General features: G+C 45.2%; 1 protein-coding gene and 1 pseudogene across 1 annotated transcript; both read left to right on the plus strand.

The window, feature by feature from the left end:
- Positions 1–1376: 1376 nt before the first annotated feature.
- LOC141026003 (uncharacterized) lies at positions 1377–8387 on the plus strand (annotated as a pseudogene).
- A 4054-nt stretch (positions 8388–12441) lies between these two features.
- Positions 12442–16013, plus strand: LOC109771870 (uncharacterized). The gene is made up of 2 exons (XM_045230386.2): positions 12442–13633; positions 14393–16013. The coding sequence occupies exons 1-2, from the start codon at positions 12775–12777 to the stop codon at positions 14527–14529; spliced, it is 996 nt and encodes a 331-aa protein (XP_045086321.2). The 5' UTR covers positions 12442–12774; the 3' UTR covers positions 14530–16013.
- Positions 16014–16686: the final 673 nt, after the last annotated feature.

Genomic DNA, 16686 nt, shown 5'->3' on the forward strand with positions numbered 1-16686 from the left:
GCTGCTCCGAGAGAAACTGACACTTGTCATTTGAGAGCATCCCATCCTCCGAAGACTCTGAGCGAAAATCATCAAGTGAGGAAAACCCAAACTCAAACACCAACAAACCCAAAGTGATTGAGCATCACTGAAGAGATTGATCCTGCATGGATCCGACGCTTGGTACCTTTGAAGACTGTGCATCTTCCAGATGGTTAGGCATCATGGTCTAGAGCATCCAAGAGGAAATTGTGGATCACCAAGTGACCGAGTTTGTGAAGGTTTGGAAGTCACCTGAAGACTTAACACGAGTGATTGGGCGAGGTCTGTGTGACCTTAGCTCAAGGAGAATACGGTGATGACTATGTGTCCTCAGGTTTAAATACCTAGCCGCTCCAACCAGACATACAACTGTCACAGCAGTTGGAACTGGTCTACCAAATCACTGTCTTCACCAAGCCTACTGGTTCTATTTCCTCAACTCTTTCATTTCCTCATTACTCTGTTGTGTGCTTGTTCATATCTGTTGGAAGACTTTGACTGAAGACTTTCTCAATTTCCTCAGTTCAATTTCTCCAGTCTGTTTGTCTTCATCCTGTGTATCCTGTGTTTACACTTTCTGTACTCTGTGCTTGTTTTCATTTCATCATGATGACCATGCTTATGTTCTGTTATGTTTGCATCTGAGTACTTATTTCGCTGCAAGTAGTTCTTCTTTTAGGAATTTCCTCACCCTGGAATCCTCAGTGAAGAATTCATAAAAATCGCCTATTCACCCCCCCTCTAGTTGACTGAACGCACTTTCAATTGGTATCAGAGCAAGGTACTCCCTTGTTCTGTGTGATTTTGGTTTAACCGCCTGGAGTTTTAGTTATGTCGACCGCGGGTATGCTCAAGGTCTCTGCTGGGTGTCCTGCCTTCGATGGGATGGACTACCCCTACTGGAAGAATAAGATGCGAATGCATCTTGAGGCAATTGATAACGATCTCTGGTATGTTGTGGAAAATGGTGTTCCCTCTGTCACACCTTCTGTGAGTGCTGCTAATGTGAAGAGATTCAAGAAACTCGATTCTTAAACGAAGAACATCATATGTGGCCATCTGAGCAAAGGGCATTATGGAAGAGTGAGTGCTTTGGAAACTGCTAAGCTTATCTCGGATAGGCTGTCCAAGGTTAATGAAGGAGTCTCAACACAACGTGACTATCGAGTTGATGTTCTTTGCAATCTCTTCAACCGATTCAAAAGACTCGACAATCAAATGTTCAGCAAACCTTCGATCGCCTCACTGACATCTCAAATGAGCTTCAAGCACTTGGTGCCACTGACATCACTGACCATGAGGTGGTGAAGAAATTGCTGAGATAGTTTGATTCCTCATTTGACACTCTGGCACTGATGATACAAGAACGGGGAGATTACAAGTTCACTTGATCCCGCTGATATCCTCGAGAGGCTAAATACTCATGAGTTCCAGCTTGCTGAGAAGAGAGATCTCTATGGTTCGAGCTATGGCAGATCACGCGCCCTGAAGGCCAAGGCAGTCTCTGAATCTGAAGGTGAAGATTCTGGCAGCAGCCTTGGTGATCCTAAAGAACTGAGCCAGGAGCTAGCATTGCTAGTGAAGAAATTTCAGAAGTTCTCAAGGTGTGGTCGCTTTGGAAAATCCTCAAGGAGTGATGATTCCTCATCCTATGACTACAAGAAGAGGCTATGCCACAAATGCAAGAAACCTGGTCACTACATTCAAGATTGTCCTCAGTGGGAAAAGGAATCAAAGAAGAAGAAATACAAGGATTACAGTTTTGATGACTCAAAGAAGAAGAAGAAACCTTCAAAGTCTTCATCATCAAAATCCTCAAGGTCTTCATCTCACAAGAAGAGCAGCTCTAAGAAGGCTCGGGCATTCATTGGCAAGGAAATGGACTCTGAGGCTGAGTCTGAGGAACATGAGGAAGAGGAGGCATCTAAGGAGTTAGAGTCTGGTGTGGCGAGCCTAGCCCTTGCCACTGCATTCGTTAGCAAGTCCATCTTCAACACTGAAGAAAATGGCTTCCACAACAAGGCTGATGACAATGATGACTACGCTCCCACCTATTGCTTTATGGCAAATGGTGCCAAGGTACTCAAATATCCCTCCTCTGAATCAAGTGAGGATGAATCTGATGAAAACCTCAAGCCTAGCTACTCTGAACTTGCTAAGATTGTTGTGAAACAACAAAAGGCTTTTGAAAAGGTTCAAAACATGCTAGACAAAAGTGATGATATGTTGGGTGAAGAAATGAATCGCACTAAAACTTTGACTAAAAATCTTCAGAGACTTCAGTCCAAGTTTGACAATCTCCAAAGTCATCATAACACTCTCTTATCTGATCATGAGAAGCTTTCTTATGAATTTCCTCAAAGAAAGCAAGATCTTGTAAAGCTAAGGGTGAGTTATGAAGATCTTCAGAAGGAGCGTGATTCATTATTTGCTCAACAAATCAGCGCTGCTCAGGAAGAATACATTCCCCCATCTTTGAAGTGCATTGAACGTGAATCTGCTAATTCTTCACCTGAATGTTCAAATGCTTCTAATGTTACAAATTCTTCACCTGTCTTTGCTATCACTAATTCCTCATCTGAGGACATTGCTAGTATCACTAATGATGTAGGACAGGCATGTACAAAAGCCTCAAAGGACATCAGGCTCTTTGTGATGTGCTTAAAAGGCAGATCCTCAACAGGAACCCTAGGAAAGAGGGTATTGCCTTTGAGAGGAAACTCAATGCTAATGGAACATACTGGAAGCCTGAGCAGTACCCCAAAACCTCATGGGTTGCCGCAAAGGGACCTCCAGTAGATCGATCTACTCTATCTGGCTTTACATGTGAATCTCCTCATTCTTCTAATTAGTCATTTGACTCAAACTATAAACTGTTCAAAAAATCATAATGGTGAAGTATTTGCTAGATATGTTGGCACTAACTGCAGGAACGGTTCCCCTATGAAGGAAATCTGGGTTCCCAAAAGGTGCCTTGAAAGTCTTCAGGTGAATGTCATCATGACACCACCTATGAAGAATAGGAACCCCAGATCAAATTCTTCAAATGGACCAAATTCTTCATATGGAACCAAGTCCTCATACGGACCAAATTCCTCACGTGGATCAAATTCCTCAAAAGGATCAAAATCCTCATATGATCATCACCGTGCTAACCCTTCTGTTTTCCAGGGAAGATCTAAGAGCTATGAATATGTGCATTATTCTGCTAACCATTATGTTCATAAGTCCTCGAAGAATTTCTCTGCTTATTCATATGCTTATCCTAACTCCTCTTATGTGAAACAAAGTGCACTGGCTTCTATGCCATCGTTCTCTTATGGAGCTCACAGAATGATGAACTCTTTCTCACCCCTTCAGATGTGGGTGGTGAAGAAAAAGAAGTAATCTCTTATGCAGGGTCAGGTCTCCAAACGAACTTAAACGCTGGAAGAATTTGCTGGAGACCTGAATATGCCTCAAAGGACGCATGCTAATCATGAATAAATGAATCCTCATTTCTCACGTCCTCATACTGCTTTATCTGTTCTAGTGATCTGATGAAATTGATGTCATATTCTTCACTGATGAATTATATGAGTTCGTAAGTTGCACTAATTCATCTGCAGGATGATCTACCCAAAGCCACTGAGTGGGTCCTCGATAGTGGATGTACGAATCACATGACTGGTGACAAGAATCTATTGATGGATGTTCCCTCATCTCCATCGCATCTGAAGCATATCATCTTCGCTGACAAAGGCAAAAGCAAGGTATTGGGTCTAGGTAAGATTGCGAAAACAAAGGATCGACACATGGACAAAGTCATGCTTGTCGAGTCCTTAGGATACAACCTCATGTTAGTCTCAATGCTTTGTGATCTTGATATGGTTGTTATCTTTGGCAAGTATCGTTGTGTTGTGATCATGGAATCTGACAATTCCAAAATCTTAGAAGGCTTTAGGAGAGGAGATCTGTATATTGTTGATTTCTCTACAGGACCACAACCAGCTATATGTCTACTTGCAAAAGCTTCAGAAGGCTGGCTATGGCATCGACGACTTGGTCATGCTGGCACGAGGAATTTGCACACGCTCGCGAAGAAGAAGCATGTCATTGGCATTGAGAATGTCAAATTCCTCAAGGATCACTTGTGTGGAGCATGTGAAGCTGGAAAGATGACCAAGGCCAAGCATCCAGCGAAGACTATCATGACTACCACTCGACCATTTGAATTGCTTCACATGGATCTCTTTGGTCCTAACCATTATTCTGCATTCACTAATGAAGCATCTCTATATGGCTTTGTTATTGTTGATGATTACTCTCGTTACACATGGGTGCATATTGTCACTTACAAACGTGAAGTGCAGGAAGTCTTCAAACGATTTTCCTCGAGGGCTTCAACCAACTTTGGTGTGAAGATAAATCACATCAGAAGTGACAATGGAACTGAGTTCAAGAATACTGGTCTTGATGACTATCTTGATGAACTTGGTATTACTCATGAGTTATCTGCTCCTTATACTCCTCAGGAGAATGGTGTCGTGGAGCGCAAGAACTTGTTGAAATGGCTCACACTATGCTTGATGAATACAAGACGCCTCGTCATTTCTGGATTGAGGCAATTGATACCGCGTTCCACATCATCAACAGGGTATATCTTCACAAATTCTTCAAGAATACTGCATATGAACTCCTCACTGACAAGAAACCCAATGTGAGTTATTTCAAAGTCTTCGGTGCTAAATGTTCGATTAGAGATCCTCATCACAATTCTAAATTTGCACCGAAAGCACATGAAGGTTTTATGCTTGGTTACGGAAAGGACTCGCACACCTACAGAGTCTTCAACATCGTTCACCACAAGGTTGTTGAAACTATAGATGTGCGGTTCGATGAAACTAATGGCTCGCAAAGAGAGCACCTACCTCCTGTGCTAGATGAACAGTCACCTGAGGAAACCATCAAGTTCAAGGCCACTGAGGATGTCATTCCTACCAAAGAATCTGCTGAAGAAGTCATTCAAGAACGTGAAGAACATCATGCTGATGCACCTGAGGAAAATGGTGCTAAAGAAAATGTTGATCCAATTCCTCGACGACAACCCGCTCATCCTCGCGTTGCAAATTAAGTGCAGATTGAGAAAATCATTAGCGACATCAACGCACCAGGTCCTCTCACACGCTCAAAAGCTTCACATTTGTCTAACTTTTGTGGGCACTTTGCTTTCGTCTCTATCACAGACCCACTAAGGTAGATGAAGCATTTCTGGAGGCTGAATGGATTCAAGCTATGCAAGAGTAATTACATCAATTCGAGCTCAACAACGTCTGGGAACTAGTTAAACGTCCAGGTCCTCGCAAGCACAATATCATTGGCACAAAGTGGATCTACCGCAACAAGCAAGACGTAAATGGCCTTGTGGTGAGGAATAAGGCACGGCTTGTAGCTCAAGGCTACACACAGGTTGAAGGAATTGATTTCAATGAAACTTTTGCACCTGTTGCTAGACTTGAGGCTATTCGCATATTACTTGCTTATGCTAACCATCATGACATCATCTTATATCAAATGGATGTGAAAAGTGCATTCCTCAATGGTAAGCTTGAGGAAGAAGTATATGTTGCTCAACCACCAGGTTTTGAAGACCCAAAGCATCCTGATCAAGTCTACAGACTCAATAAGGCCCTCTATGGCCTCAAGCAGGCCCCTCGGGCGTGGTATGATACTTTGAAGGAATTCCTCATGAAGAAAGGCTTCAAACCCGGTTCACTTGACCCAACTCTTCACTAAATCTTATGATGGTGAATTGTTTGTATGCCAAATATATGTTGATGATATCATCTTTGGGTGTACTGACCAACGTTACAGTGATGAATTTGCCTATATGATGAGTGAAGAATATCAAATGTCTATGATGGGAGAATTGAAATTCTTCTTAGGTCTTCAAATTCGTCAACAGCGCAATGGCATATTCATATCTCAGGAGAAATACCTCAAGGATGTACTGAGGAAATTCGGCATGCAAGAATGCAAAGGCGTCAAAATCCCTATGCCCACAAATGGCCATCTATGCACTGATGAAAATGGTATTGACTTCGATCAAAAGGTATACCGCTCCATGATTGGCTATTTATTGTATTTATGTACATCTAGGCTAGATATTATGCTTAATCTTTGCATGTGTGCCCGATTTCAAGCTACACCGAAGGAATCACACGATAAGGCCGTGAAGCATATTCTTCGATATGTAGCTCACACACCAACACTTGGATTATGGTATCCCAAGGGCTCGGCTATTAATCTCATTGGATATTCAGACTCTGACTATGCCGGTGATCGTGTGGACCGCAAGTCAACAGTAGGCACATGCCATTTCCTTGGATGATCCTTGGTCTGTTGGTCTTCGAAGAAACAGAACTGCGTATCACTGTCTACTGCTGAAGCTGAGTACATTGCTGCTGGTTCTTGCTGTGCTCAATTGCTATGGATGAAGCAAACTCTCAAGGACTACGGCGTCAACATGAAGAATGTGCCTCTCTACTGTGAGAATGAGAGTGCTATCAAGATTGCTCATAACCCAGTTCAGCACTCGAAGACAAAGCACATACAGATTCATCATCATTTTCTTCGTGATCATGTGTTGAAGGGCGACATCTCTATTAAGCATGTGAAGACTGAAGAACAGCTAGCTGATATCTTCACAAAGCCCTTGGATGAGAAGAGATTTAGCAAGTTGCGATGTGAGCTAAATATCCTAGAATCTTCGAATGTCCTTTGAAAAGGACACACATCCTAACACTTATGCAAAATTGATGACTTAGATGTGCAACACACGAAGAACCGTCTTTCTTCAATCAATGAAGACTAACACGCTAAGTGTGAAGAAATTAACAAAGAATTTGATTCTCAGAGCCCTACGACAATTGTACGCGGTGTCTGAAATCATCATTCTTATACGGTGGGTCACGCCACCACCAAAAGTTGAAAAACTTAAATTTGAGTTTTTCTTCATTTTTGAAATTCCTCAGTTGTTCAAATTTCTTCAACTTTTCATTGTCTTCGCTCTTTCCGTTGTTGTTCTTCATTGGCTATATATATATATATATATATATATATATGAGTTTATGTCCTCTACAACATTCACTTATTGCTAATTCTTCATGTTGCCTTTTCTGCTAAGTGAATGTGATCGGACCCTTCCCCCTCTATGCTAAACTCAACCCAGTCTGTGCAAAAAAATTTCATGCGCGTTCTAATTGAAACTCGTTCAAAATCTTCAGTGTGTCCTTGTCAGCTGAAGCATTTGCGAACGAAACTTTAAAATTATCTTATCTCAATTTTCTGCTTTTGCCGCTCAAACCGTTCCACATTCCACGATGGACTTATCTATTCACCCACGATCACGCACGATCGCCACCTCTCAGTACGTGGGTGACACATGTCACGCGAATAAGAAGGGTCAGGGGCACGTTCGTCCAATTTCCTCGGGCGAGCAGTTTTTCACCATGGCTAAAATACCCCCTCCCTTCCTCACTTCGGTTTTACTCCGCTTGACCTCGCTCCCCCGCTCGAGCTCTCAAAACCTAGCACCGCCACTACTTCCATCGTCGCCGGTGAGGGAGAGCTTCACTGCCTCGACCTCGTCGCCATCGTACTCGCGCCGGCCGCGGATTTCTTCACTCTGCCACAGCCGTAGCTCTCTTCCTCTGCCAAGTTAGGGCGTGGAAGATCCGAACTGGCGAACTTATAAATCTACACTTCACAGTTCATCGTGTTCTTCGTCAAGGCTAATTAAAAGTTACTTTTACTGCCCTTATTAATTCTTGTATCTTCTACAAAATCTTCAAAAGGTGTTTATTCTTCAAATCTTCACACACTAAACACCTCCCTCAACATGTGTTCTTGATCTGTTTCCCTAAGCAACATTTTTCTTCGAGATTCCTCAATTGTGTGGATTTTCAATCTGTACAACTCTGGAACCTAAGTCAAAGAACGCTTAGTGAAATTCCTCAAGACTCATCTGGTCAAATTCCTCAAACTTGTTCTTTTTGCAAAAACTTCTGAGAACGCATATGACCTCTCCAAATTCTTCGCACCTATACTCTGTTCACAGGTACACATGTCCACTGCTGAATCACTAGATTCTCATCAACTTAACTCATTTGCAGCGTTCCTCGAAGAAAGGTTACATACCTTGTCAGAGAACTCAATAATTCAAAATCCTCAGCTGAAGAAAATGGCTGATGGCAAGAAACCACAGAAGGGAGGAAAGAAGCTGGAAGTCAACAATGCATTTGAGATTCCTGATGACATCTATGCAGGGTACTGCACTCCTCCTCATGACACAAAGAATGAGCGTAAAGTGCACATTCAGAGGATAGAGAGGAGATGGGCTAGAGAATGGAGGGAATATCGCTATGTGACTCCCAAGTACATGAAGAAATTTGTTGTACACCCTCCGTGCCCTAGACCTCCATTGGCACCAGGCCAAGTTGCCGATCCCTCTGGCATCATAAGAGGTGAGGAATTTCCCAAGGAATGGGCCAAGCATCAAGCTAAACTGGCCAACATGGCTAAAGAGGCAGTGAAGAAATTTAATGAAGATTCTGCTGCTGCCACTGCTGAGGCCTCTGCTAGCAAGCCTAAAAAGGCTATGCCCAAGAAGCCTGCTCACAGGCCCAGTGCTTCAACTTCTATGCCCTCACGGCCAAGCTCCTCAGCAATGCCCTCACGGCCCAATTCTGCAAAGCCCTCTCGGCAAATCCCTCATGCTGCTCCAGCTCCTCCAAAGTCCTCAGCTCCTTCTTCCAAATCCTCAGCACCTATGCATCTCGCCTTGTGCCAAAGGACAACAGGCATCTCTATTGCCTCAGGAGCCTCTCCAAATTCTTCAGCTCCTCCGCATTTTTCAACTGGCCCCACTTTGCTGAAGACTAAGGCCACTGCTGGATGAGGTTCTCGACCAAGTCCTCACAAGAAGCAGGTCGCCTTCCAAGTACTGTCTGATGACGACGAAGCTGATGATGAAGAACTCGCTGAAATCATCAGAGACAGGCAACACAGGGCCGCTAGAGCCAAAGGCAATAATGTGCCATTGATGCTGGATCCAAAGTTGATCCTCGACTTCATCGACTTGTGGCACAAGGATCCCAACACACCTTTGCCTGAGATGAACCACACTCCTGGTCAAAGTCATGTGTTGATTGCCTTCATTGATGAAGAGAAATGGAAATATGAATAGGGGAGGAAGGTGAAGAGGGCGTAGTACAAGAAAGAGCGCTTTCTAAAGCAAAACGTCTTGAAGCTTTCACTTGAAGAACTTGTAGCTCTGCAATCAGAGATCAAGAATATGAGTGATTAATTTGATGGCTACTATGCTGACTGGCTTGGAGCCAAGGTCAGATTTGTGAAGATAACTGAGAAATTCACTACCAATGTTGCAGCCCCAACGCAACAAGAAATTCCTCAGGCTGAGGCATCTGCTCAGCCTACAGAAGAACATGCCAGCACCGCTGATGAAAATCAGGCTGCTGATGAAACTACTAGTACCAGGGCTGATGACTGCATTCCAGCCACTGGTGAATCTGCCAGGGCAACTGCTAGTGTTGTGCCTAAAGAACAAGACAGGCCAGCTGAAGCTTCAACCGCTATGCCTGAAGAAACCGACCATGCCAGGGCAACTGCATCAGTTGAAATTTCCTCTGCTCCTCCTGCACCTACACGAAGTCCAATTCTTCCTTCTGCATCAGATGTGAAGAAGACCAAGGCTGCAGAGCATGCAGCTGTGAAGAAAAGGAAAGCATCAACTTCATCAGAATCTTCAGCTCCGAAGAAGATGAAGAAATTGACAAGCTCTCTTGAGAATCCAATTGATGTTGTTCCTGTCTCATGCATGCCATCAAAGGAACTCATTCCCTTTGGTGAAGACTATGCAATCCCAAGAGGATCTGATGAAGATATTCCTTCTGCTGCTTCTTCAGAGCAGTTGAATGAAGAAATTGAAGTGGATGATATCCCTTCAACCCCAGTTGTCTCATCGCCCATGCCTCAGTTCACAGCTGAAGAGGCCGGGGTTGAAGAAATGAGTGAAGAAGATGAGGATGTGGACATTGGATGCACAACACCTGTGATGAATGATGACTTTTGGGAAAGTCAGCACCCCAATTCTCCTTTGTTCACTCCTATGCAACTAATTCCTCAGTCCCCAGTACATACTGAAGTTCAAATGGGCTCTGAAGAACCTCGCACCACTCCATCTATTCATGAAGAGATTCCAGCTACTAGTGCTGATGAAATTGCTGCTGAAGAATTAAAGACCCAGACTGCCACTTAAGAAGAAACTGAAATTCCTCAGCCTGTGGATCCTGAGATTGCGATTCCTGAGGTTGTGATGCAATTGACTGACACTCCTTAGCCCAAGCCAAAGGATCCTTTCTCAAAGAAGAAAAAATTCAAGGCTAATGACTTCTTCCATGAGCACGTATTCTTCACGGATTACAACCCATATGGCTCTGCTCGTCTTAGAAGGAAGCGTTTCTGGACTACCAGCCAAGCCAATTTCTATTCTTCAGTGCTTTTCAACAAAGACAAAGTATTGCACCATGAGCATATTCCTCATGTGGACATGGAATCACTGCCTTGCTTCATGCCAGTCCTCAGTGTTCTTCATGACGCTGGACTGCTCAACTTTTGCACTGATATTGTTGATTGGAATGATGAGCTTATCCTTCAGTTCTATGCAACGCTGCACATCACAGGAAATGCTGAAGATGTGAACTCTTGGGTGTTGGATTGGATGATAGAGAATACTCATTACAAAGCACCGGCCTCTGAATTGCTTCATGCCCTGCCTATCAGTCCTCCCCTTGAAGGTGCTCGTTGTATATACCATGAACCTGAGCTTACAGATCATTACATGCAAGTGTTGATGAAGCCGCTGAAGCCCGGTCAAGCCCCAAGGACCACATTCCTCGTGAAGGAATTGTTGTATGTGCCCCAAAGACGTTGAGTCCAATCAAAGGCCACGACTCAAATGAGGAAGAAGTCGTTGGCATCATGAAGAATCTGCTATTCAATATCATGCATGGCATTCCTGTCAACTACGATGATTTCTTCATGAGGACTCTGGCCAATGTTGCATTATCTTCATTTGAGTTGAAGCTTTACGCTCCTTGGATTATGAGATTCCTCAGAACAAGGTCTTCACTCAACTACAAGGCTGATTTTCAAAATCATCTCAGCTACTTGCCCCCCATTGAAGTCCTCAAACAGACATTTTCCTCAGCTGATGAAAAGGGTAAGGCCACTGCTGTTATTGATGAAGGCATTCGTCCATTGGATGGTCAGTTTCACAAAGCTGCATCTTATTCCACCAATGATGACACTGCCACTCATGACACTGCCGCTAATGCTTCAAAGCAAAATCCTCAAGGCACAGCACCAAGGGTGATGACTGATCATGAGCTTCTCCTCAGTCTTCACCAGAAGGTCGATCGCAACCACAAATGGGTTAAGCATCAGTTTGGTTCTATTCTTCACAACATGACTGCTACACACAATGCAGGGAAGAAAAACCATTAGTACCTCCATGAAGTCTTTGGTCGCACCTGGGCTGTTCTGTCTCATCTCTATGGTGAAGAAGATCTGAAGCAAATAGGTCTCAAGCAGGACTTTGACTAGTCTCAGCCACCAGCGAAGAAATACAAGAAGGTCAAAGTTCCCTCCTTGGTGGCCAGGTCATATTCTTCATCCCGCGACACGGATGAGCATGAATATTTGGACGACACTACGGCAGGCCCTACTACAACAACCGACCTGTAACGCCCCGAGACCGACGCTTCAGAAGACTTCCTTATTTTCGTGATCGCCGTGTGTTCCTTTTAGTGCTTGCTCTTTTATTTTTGCATTGCATCATGTCATCATGCCATCATGTCATTAAATCTTTGCGTAAAAACCCAACTAGATAAATTGCATGGATCTTCGATCCATTTAAATTGAGGGAGTTCACAGGGTGACTTCTCTTTAGAACATATCCTCCCAATATTAGGAAGCTATATTAAAAATATTCCATTAACTTTGGAATCACCATAACACACTTGCAATTTAATTATCATGCCTTTTGCTTCATGCTTGTTCTCCAACTTTTGCCATAAATTCTTATCTCTTTTATCGAAGCTCCGCCTAAATCTGAACATTTTTGGACCTTCCCAACCCTCACTTCCCTTAAATCATTTGAATTTACATCGTCCAATCAGGCCACTTCTATTTTTCCTGGATCAAGCACATTTTTGTGATTCCAGGAAAATAATCCCCATGCGCAAATTCTTTCCCTAACCCTATCTTTCTTTTTCTTCTCTCTAGTTCTTTTCTGCTAAAAGAAATTAGAGAGAGAGGGAGAAGAGAGAGACCCCAGCCGGCCCAGCTGGGCCTCCCTACAGTAGTCGGCCCAGGCCACCGCGGCCTCCCGCAGCCCACCACTCAGGCAGGCCCATTTGCCTCCCAAAGCCCAACCACTACTCTGTTAACCCTAGCCCGTCTAACCTCCTAGCGCCGCCAGGGAGACCCATCGCTCGATCCTCACCCTCTCCCTCTCGTCCTCCCAGCGCCGCCACACACACGCACACACGCATCGCGCCAGCGCTCCGCCTCCTGCCGCCGGCAACCAGCGCGAAGTCCGTCGTCGGCCGCCCTATATCTTCTTCCTTCGTCTTCGCACGCGCCTCGTGCGCCACCTCCCGTCTCGAGCTCGTGCTCGACCGAGCTGCTCCCATGGCGATGCCGCCTGGCTCCGGCCACCCTCGAGCGTCGCCCCGCGCCGCAGCCGTCGTCATCTTCAAGCTCGTCGCGCCTTCGCCTCCGCGCCACTCGCCGGAGCCCCCGCAAGCCGTCCCCGTCGCCGAGTCCCCCGCCGGTCGCCTCTGCCTCGACCCCGCGTCCTCGCCTCCGGCGGCCGTCACCGCTCCGTGCACACCGCTGCCCCGAGCTGCTTCGCCTCCCTCCTCCGACAAGCGCCGCGCCTCCTGCCTCTCCGCGACCCCGCTGCAGCTCCCTCTCCAGACCGTCGCCTCCGCGCCTTCTTGCCTCCTCCGCGCCCATCTCCTGTTGCATCTCCGTCGGCCTCATCGCTGTGCTATGGAGCTCCTGCCTGAGCCGTCCCCTTCGGCCAACTCTGTTGCTGCTACCACTTCTTTGATCTTCCCTGGTACAGCTCGTTTCCAACAAACGGCAGCCCGATGGTTACCTCCACGCCAAGTACCACGACCCGCAAGACAGAGGACGACAAGCACCCCCTTCGAGCTGTCAAGACCGCAAGCGCCAAGTACCACGACGGCCCTCGAAGAGTTCGGATTCGATAAGTCCGATGATGCTCTTGTACAACTAGGTTGCCGAGACCGGGACCGGCAAGACCGACTACACGGAAACGCCAAGTACCCCTATGCGCGAAGACGCCAAGACCGTTTCGGGATTCACCAAGTACCGCTACTGTTGACTCAAATATCTACGAAAACGTGTACCACTACCGTCGCCAAGTTCGACTACCGCACGGTTACGTCAAGTTCATCTACGAAACGTGTACACCTACTTCCTTCGACACGAACGCGTTCCGCCCCGAATGCACGCTTCGAAGGTATAACCCCGAGAACGGCGCCCGTGAACGAAAGCATGTGTTGTTTGAGTTGCTTGCGTTTGCACCGTGCCCGACTTGTTCGTCGCACACTGTCACTCGTTTCCTTACCATGACGCCGTACCATGGGAACCCGGTAACCGGGAGCACCCCACCATTCTCTTGCGTGTTTCACACATCCGCACAATTCTCCTTGCGCCGGTATCTCCGTGAGCTACCGGAACCGATATGTTGCCGTGGCACCATTTTCGGATTCGTTGTCGTGGCACCCTTCTTCGTTCCACCACGGTAACAAATGCTTCATAACATGCTCGTGTCCACGTTTTATAAAATTGCATATAACTTGCATTGTCATCCGCATCATGATAACAACATTTAAAATGTCTAAATTGATGTTTGCATTAAAAATTGCTAATCGACATATGGGGATTTTCCGGCATTGTCGTTTGTTATTTCCGGTCTCATTTAAACTTGCCTAGATAGGTTGTTTAATTATGCTTCACCTCTTGCCATGGCTAATAACATTCAATATTGTTGGGTACATAAATGAGAGAGAACTAAATAATTAAATGTGGTGTTTCGTCAATATGCAACTCGTTGCATATTGAGCTCCACTTAATTTGTAGTGTTGTTTGTTGCACTTTGCCATGCCATGCCTCATTAAACCGGACATGCATCATATTTGTTTTTGCATCATGCCATGTGTATGTGGTGGTTGTTTACTATGTTGTTTGTTTCTTTCCGGGTTGCTTCTCTCGTTAGCTTCGGTTTCTTTCCGGAGTTGTGAGGATTCGTTCGACTACATCCGTTTGTCTTCTTCATGGACTCGTTCTTCTTCCTTGCGGGATCTCAGGCAAGATGATCATACCCTCGAAATCACTTCTATCTTTGCTTGCTAGTTGTTCGCTCTATTGCTATGCCGTGTTACCTATTCACTTGCTCTTCAAGCCTCCCAAATTGCCATGAACCTCTAACCTTTGTCACCTTCCTAGCAAACCATTGTTTGGCTAAGTTACCGCTTTTGCTCAGCCCCTCTTATAGCGTTGCTAGATGCAGATGAAGTTGAAGATTGCTCCATGTTGGATTATGTTTATGTTGGGATATCACAATATCTCTTATATTATTAATGCATCTATATATTTGGTAAAGGGTGGATGGCTCGGCCTTATGCCTGGTGTTTTGTTCCACTCTTGCCGCCCTAGTTTCCGTCATAGCGGTGTTATGTTCCTTGATTTTGCGTTCCTTACACGGTTGGGTGATTTATGGGACCCCCTTGACAGTTCGCTTTGAATAAAACTCCTCCAGCAAGGCCCAACCTTGGTTTTACCATTTGCTACCACCTATCCCCTTTTCCCTTGGGTTCTGCAGACTCAAGGGTCATCTTTATTTTAGACCGCCCCCCCGGGCCAGTGCTCCTTCGAGTGTTGGTCCGAACTGAGCAGACTGCGGGGCCCCCTCTTGGAAACTCGAGGTATGGTTTTACTCGTAGGATGTCTCATCCAGTGTGCCCTGAGAACGAGATATGTGCAGCTCCTATCGGGATTTGTCGGCACATTCGGGTGGCTTTGCTGGTCTTGTTTTACCATTGTCGAGATGTCTTGTAAACCGGGATTCCGAGACTGATCGGGTCTTCCTGGGAGAAGGTTTATCCTTCGTTGACCGTGAGAGCTTATGATGGGCTAAGTTGGGACACCCCTGCAGGGTATTATCTTTCGAAAGCCGTGCCCGCGGTTATGTGGCAGATGGGAATTTGTTAATATCCGGTTGTAGAGAACTTGACACTTGACCTTAAATAAACGCATCAACCGCGTGTGTAGCCGTGATGGTCTCTTCTCGGCGGAGTCCGGGAAGTGAACACGGTTTCTGGGTTATGTTTGACGTAAGTAGGAGTTCAGGATCACTTCTTGATCATTGCTAGTTCACGACCGTTCCGTTGCTTCTCTTCTTGCTCTCTTTTGCATATGTTAGCCACCATATATGCTTAGTGCTTGTTGCAGCTCCACCTCACTACACCATCATTTCCTATAAGCTTAAATAGTCTTGATCTCGCGGGTATGAGATTGCTGAGTCCTCGTGACTCATAGATACTTCCAAAACAGTTGCAGGTGCCGATGAGACCAGTGCAGGTGACGCAACTGAGCTCAAGTGGGAGCTCGATGAAGATCTTGTCCGTTGTGTTGTTTCTTTTCATTTTGATCAGTAGTGGTGCCCAGTTGGGACGATCAGGGATCTAGCAGTTGGGTTGTCTTCTTTTATCTTGGTTCCGTAGTCGGACCTATGTGTGTATCTTGGATGATGTATGATTTATTTATGTATTGTGTGAAGTGGCGATTGTAAGCCAACTCTCTATCCCATTCTTGTTCATTACATGGGATTGTGTGAAGATGACCCTTCTTGCGACAAAACCACAATGCGGTTATGCCTCTAAGTCGTGCCTCGACACGTGGGAGATATAGCCGCATCGTGGGCGTTACACGACCCCAACAACGCGGGTGCTCCTTCATCATCATGATATTCTTCAGGGGCGTTAGTCCTCATTTTTTATCCTTTTGGTCATTCGATGACAAAGGGGGAGAAATTTGAGTTAGTCTTCAAGTGGGTCTACATATATGGGCGTTTTTTTGCTAAGTTACAACTCTCGTTCTTTTGAAGACTTTATTGGATCGAGTTGAAGTTAAACCCGATGGTGGTGTGATACTCTTGTTGTGTTCTTCTGCATGCTTATTCCTCATATATGTTAATGCACGCATGCTGAATTACATCAGTCACCACATTTCAACATGCATTTCAAATTCTTCATATTATATGTTAAATGCGTGTATGAATTACAAGATATAGGGGGAGATCTCCATGATTCTACCCTTCAAGTGTGCATTGCTTCAAAAGCAAATTCCTCACTATGCACATCTTCAGGGGGAGTTCTTTTATATCTTGCAATCAAATTCCTCAATATTAATATTTACACTTCATATGTTTTATCCCCATTGAAAATTTAACCTATATTGTCATCAATCACCAAGAGGGGGAGATTGTAAGTGCATGTAGTGTCCCTTAGT

Source organism: Aegilops tauschii, chromosome 6, assembly GCF_002575655.3.
Source record: "Aegilops tauschii subsp. strangulata cultivar AL8/78 chromosome 6, Aet v6.0, whole genome shotgun sequence".
Taxonomy (NCBI): Eukaryota; Viridiplantae; Streptophyta; class Magnoliopsida; order Poales; family Poaceae; genus Aegilops; species Aegilops tauschii.

Bases quoted from the DNA above. Each gene is read 5' to 3' on its own strand.
- LOC109771870 (XM_045230386.2), top strand. From the start codon at position 12,775: ATGGCGATGCCGCCTGGCTCCGGCCACCCTCGAGCGTCGCCCCGCGCC. The intron at 13,634-14,392 runs GTATAACCCCGA...TTCTCTCGTTAG, and splicing joins CCCGAATGCACGCTTCGAAG to CTTCGGTTTCTTTCCGGAGT.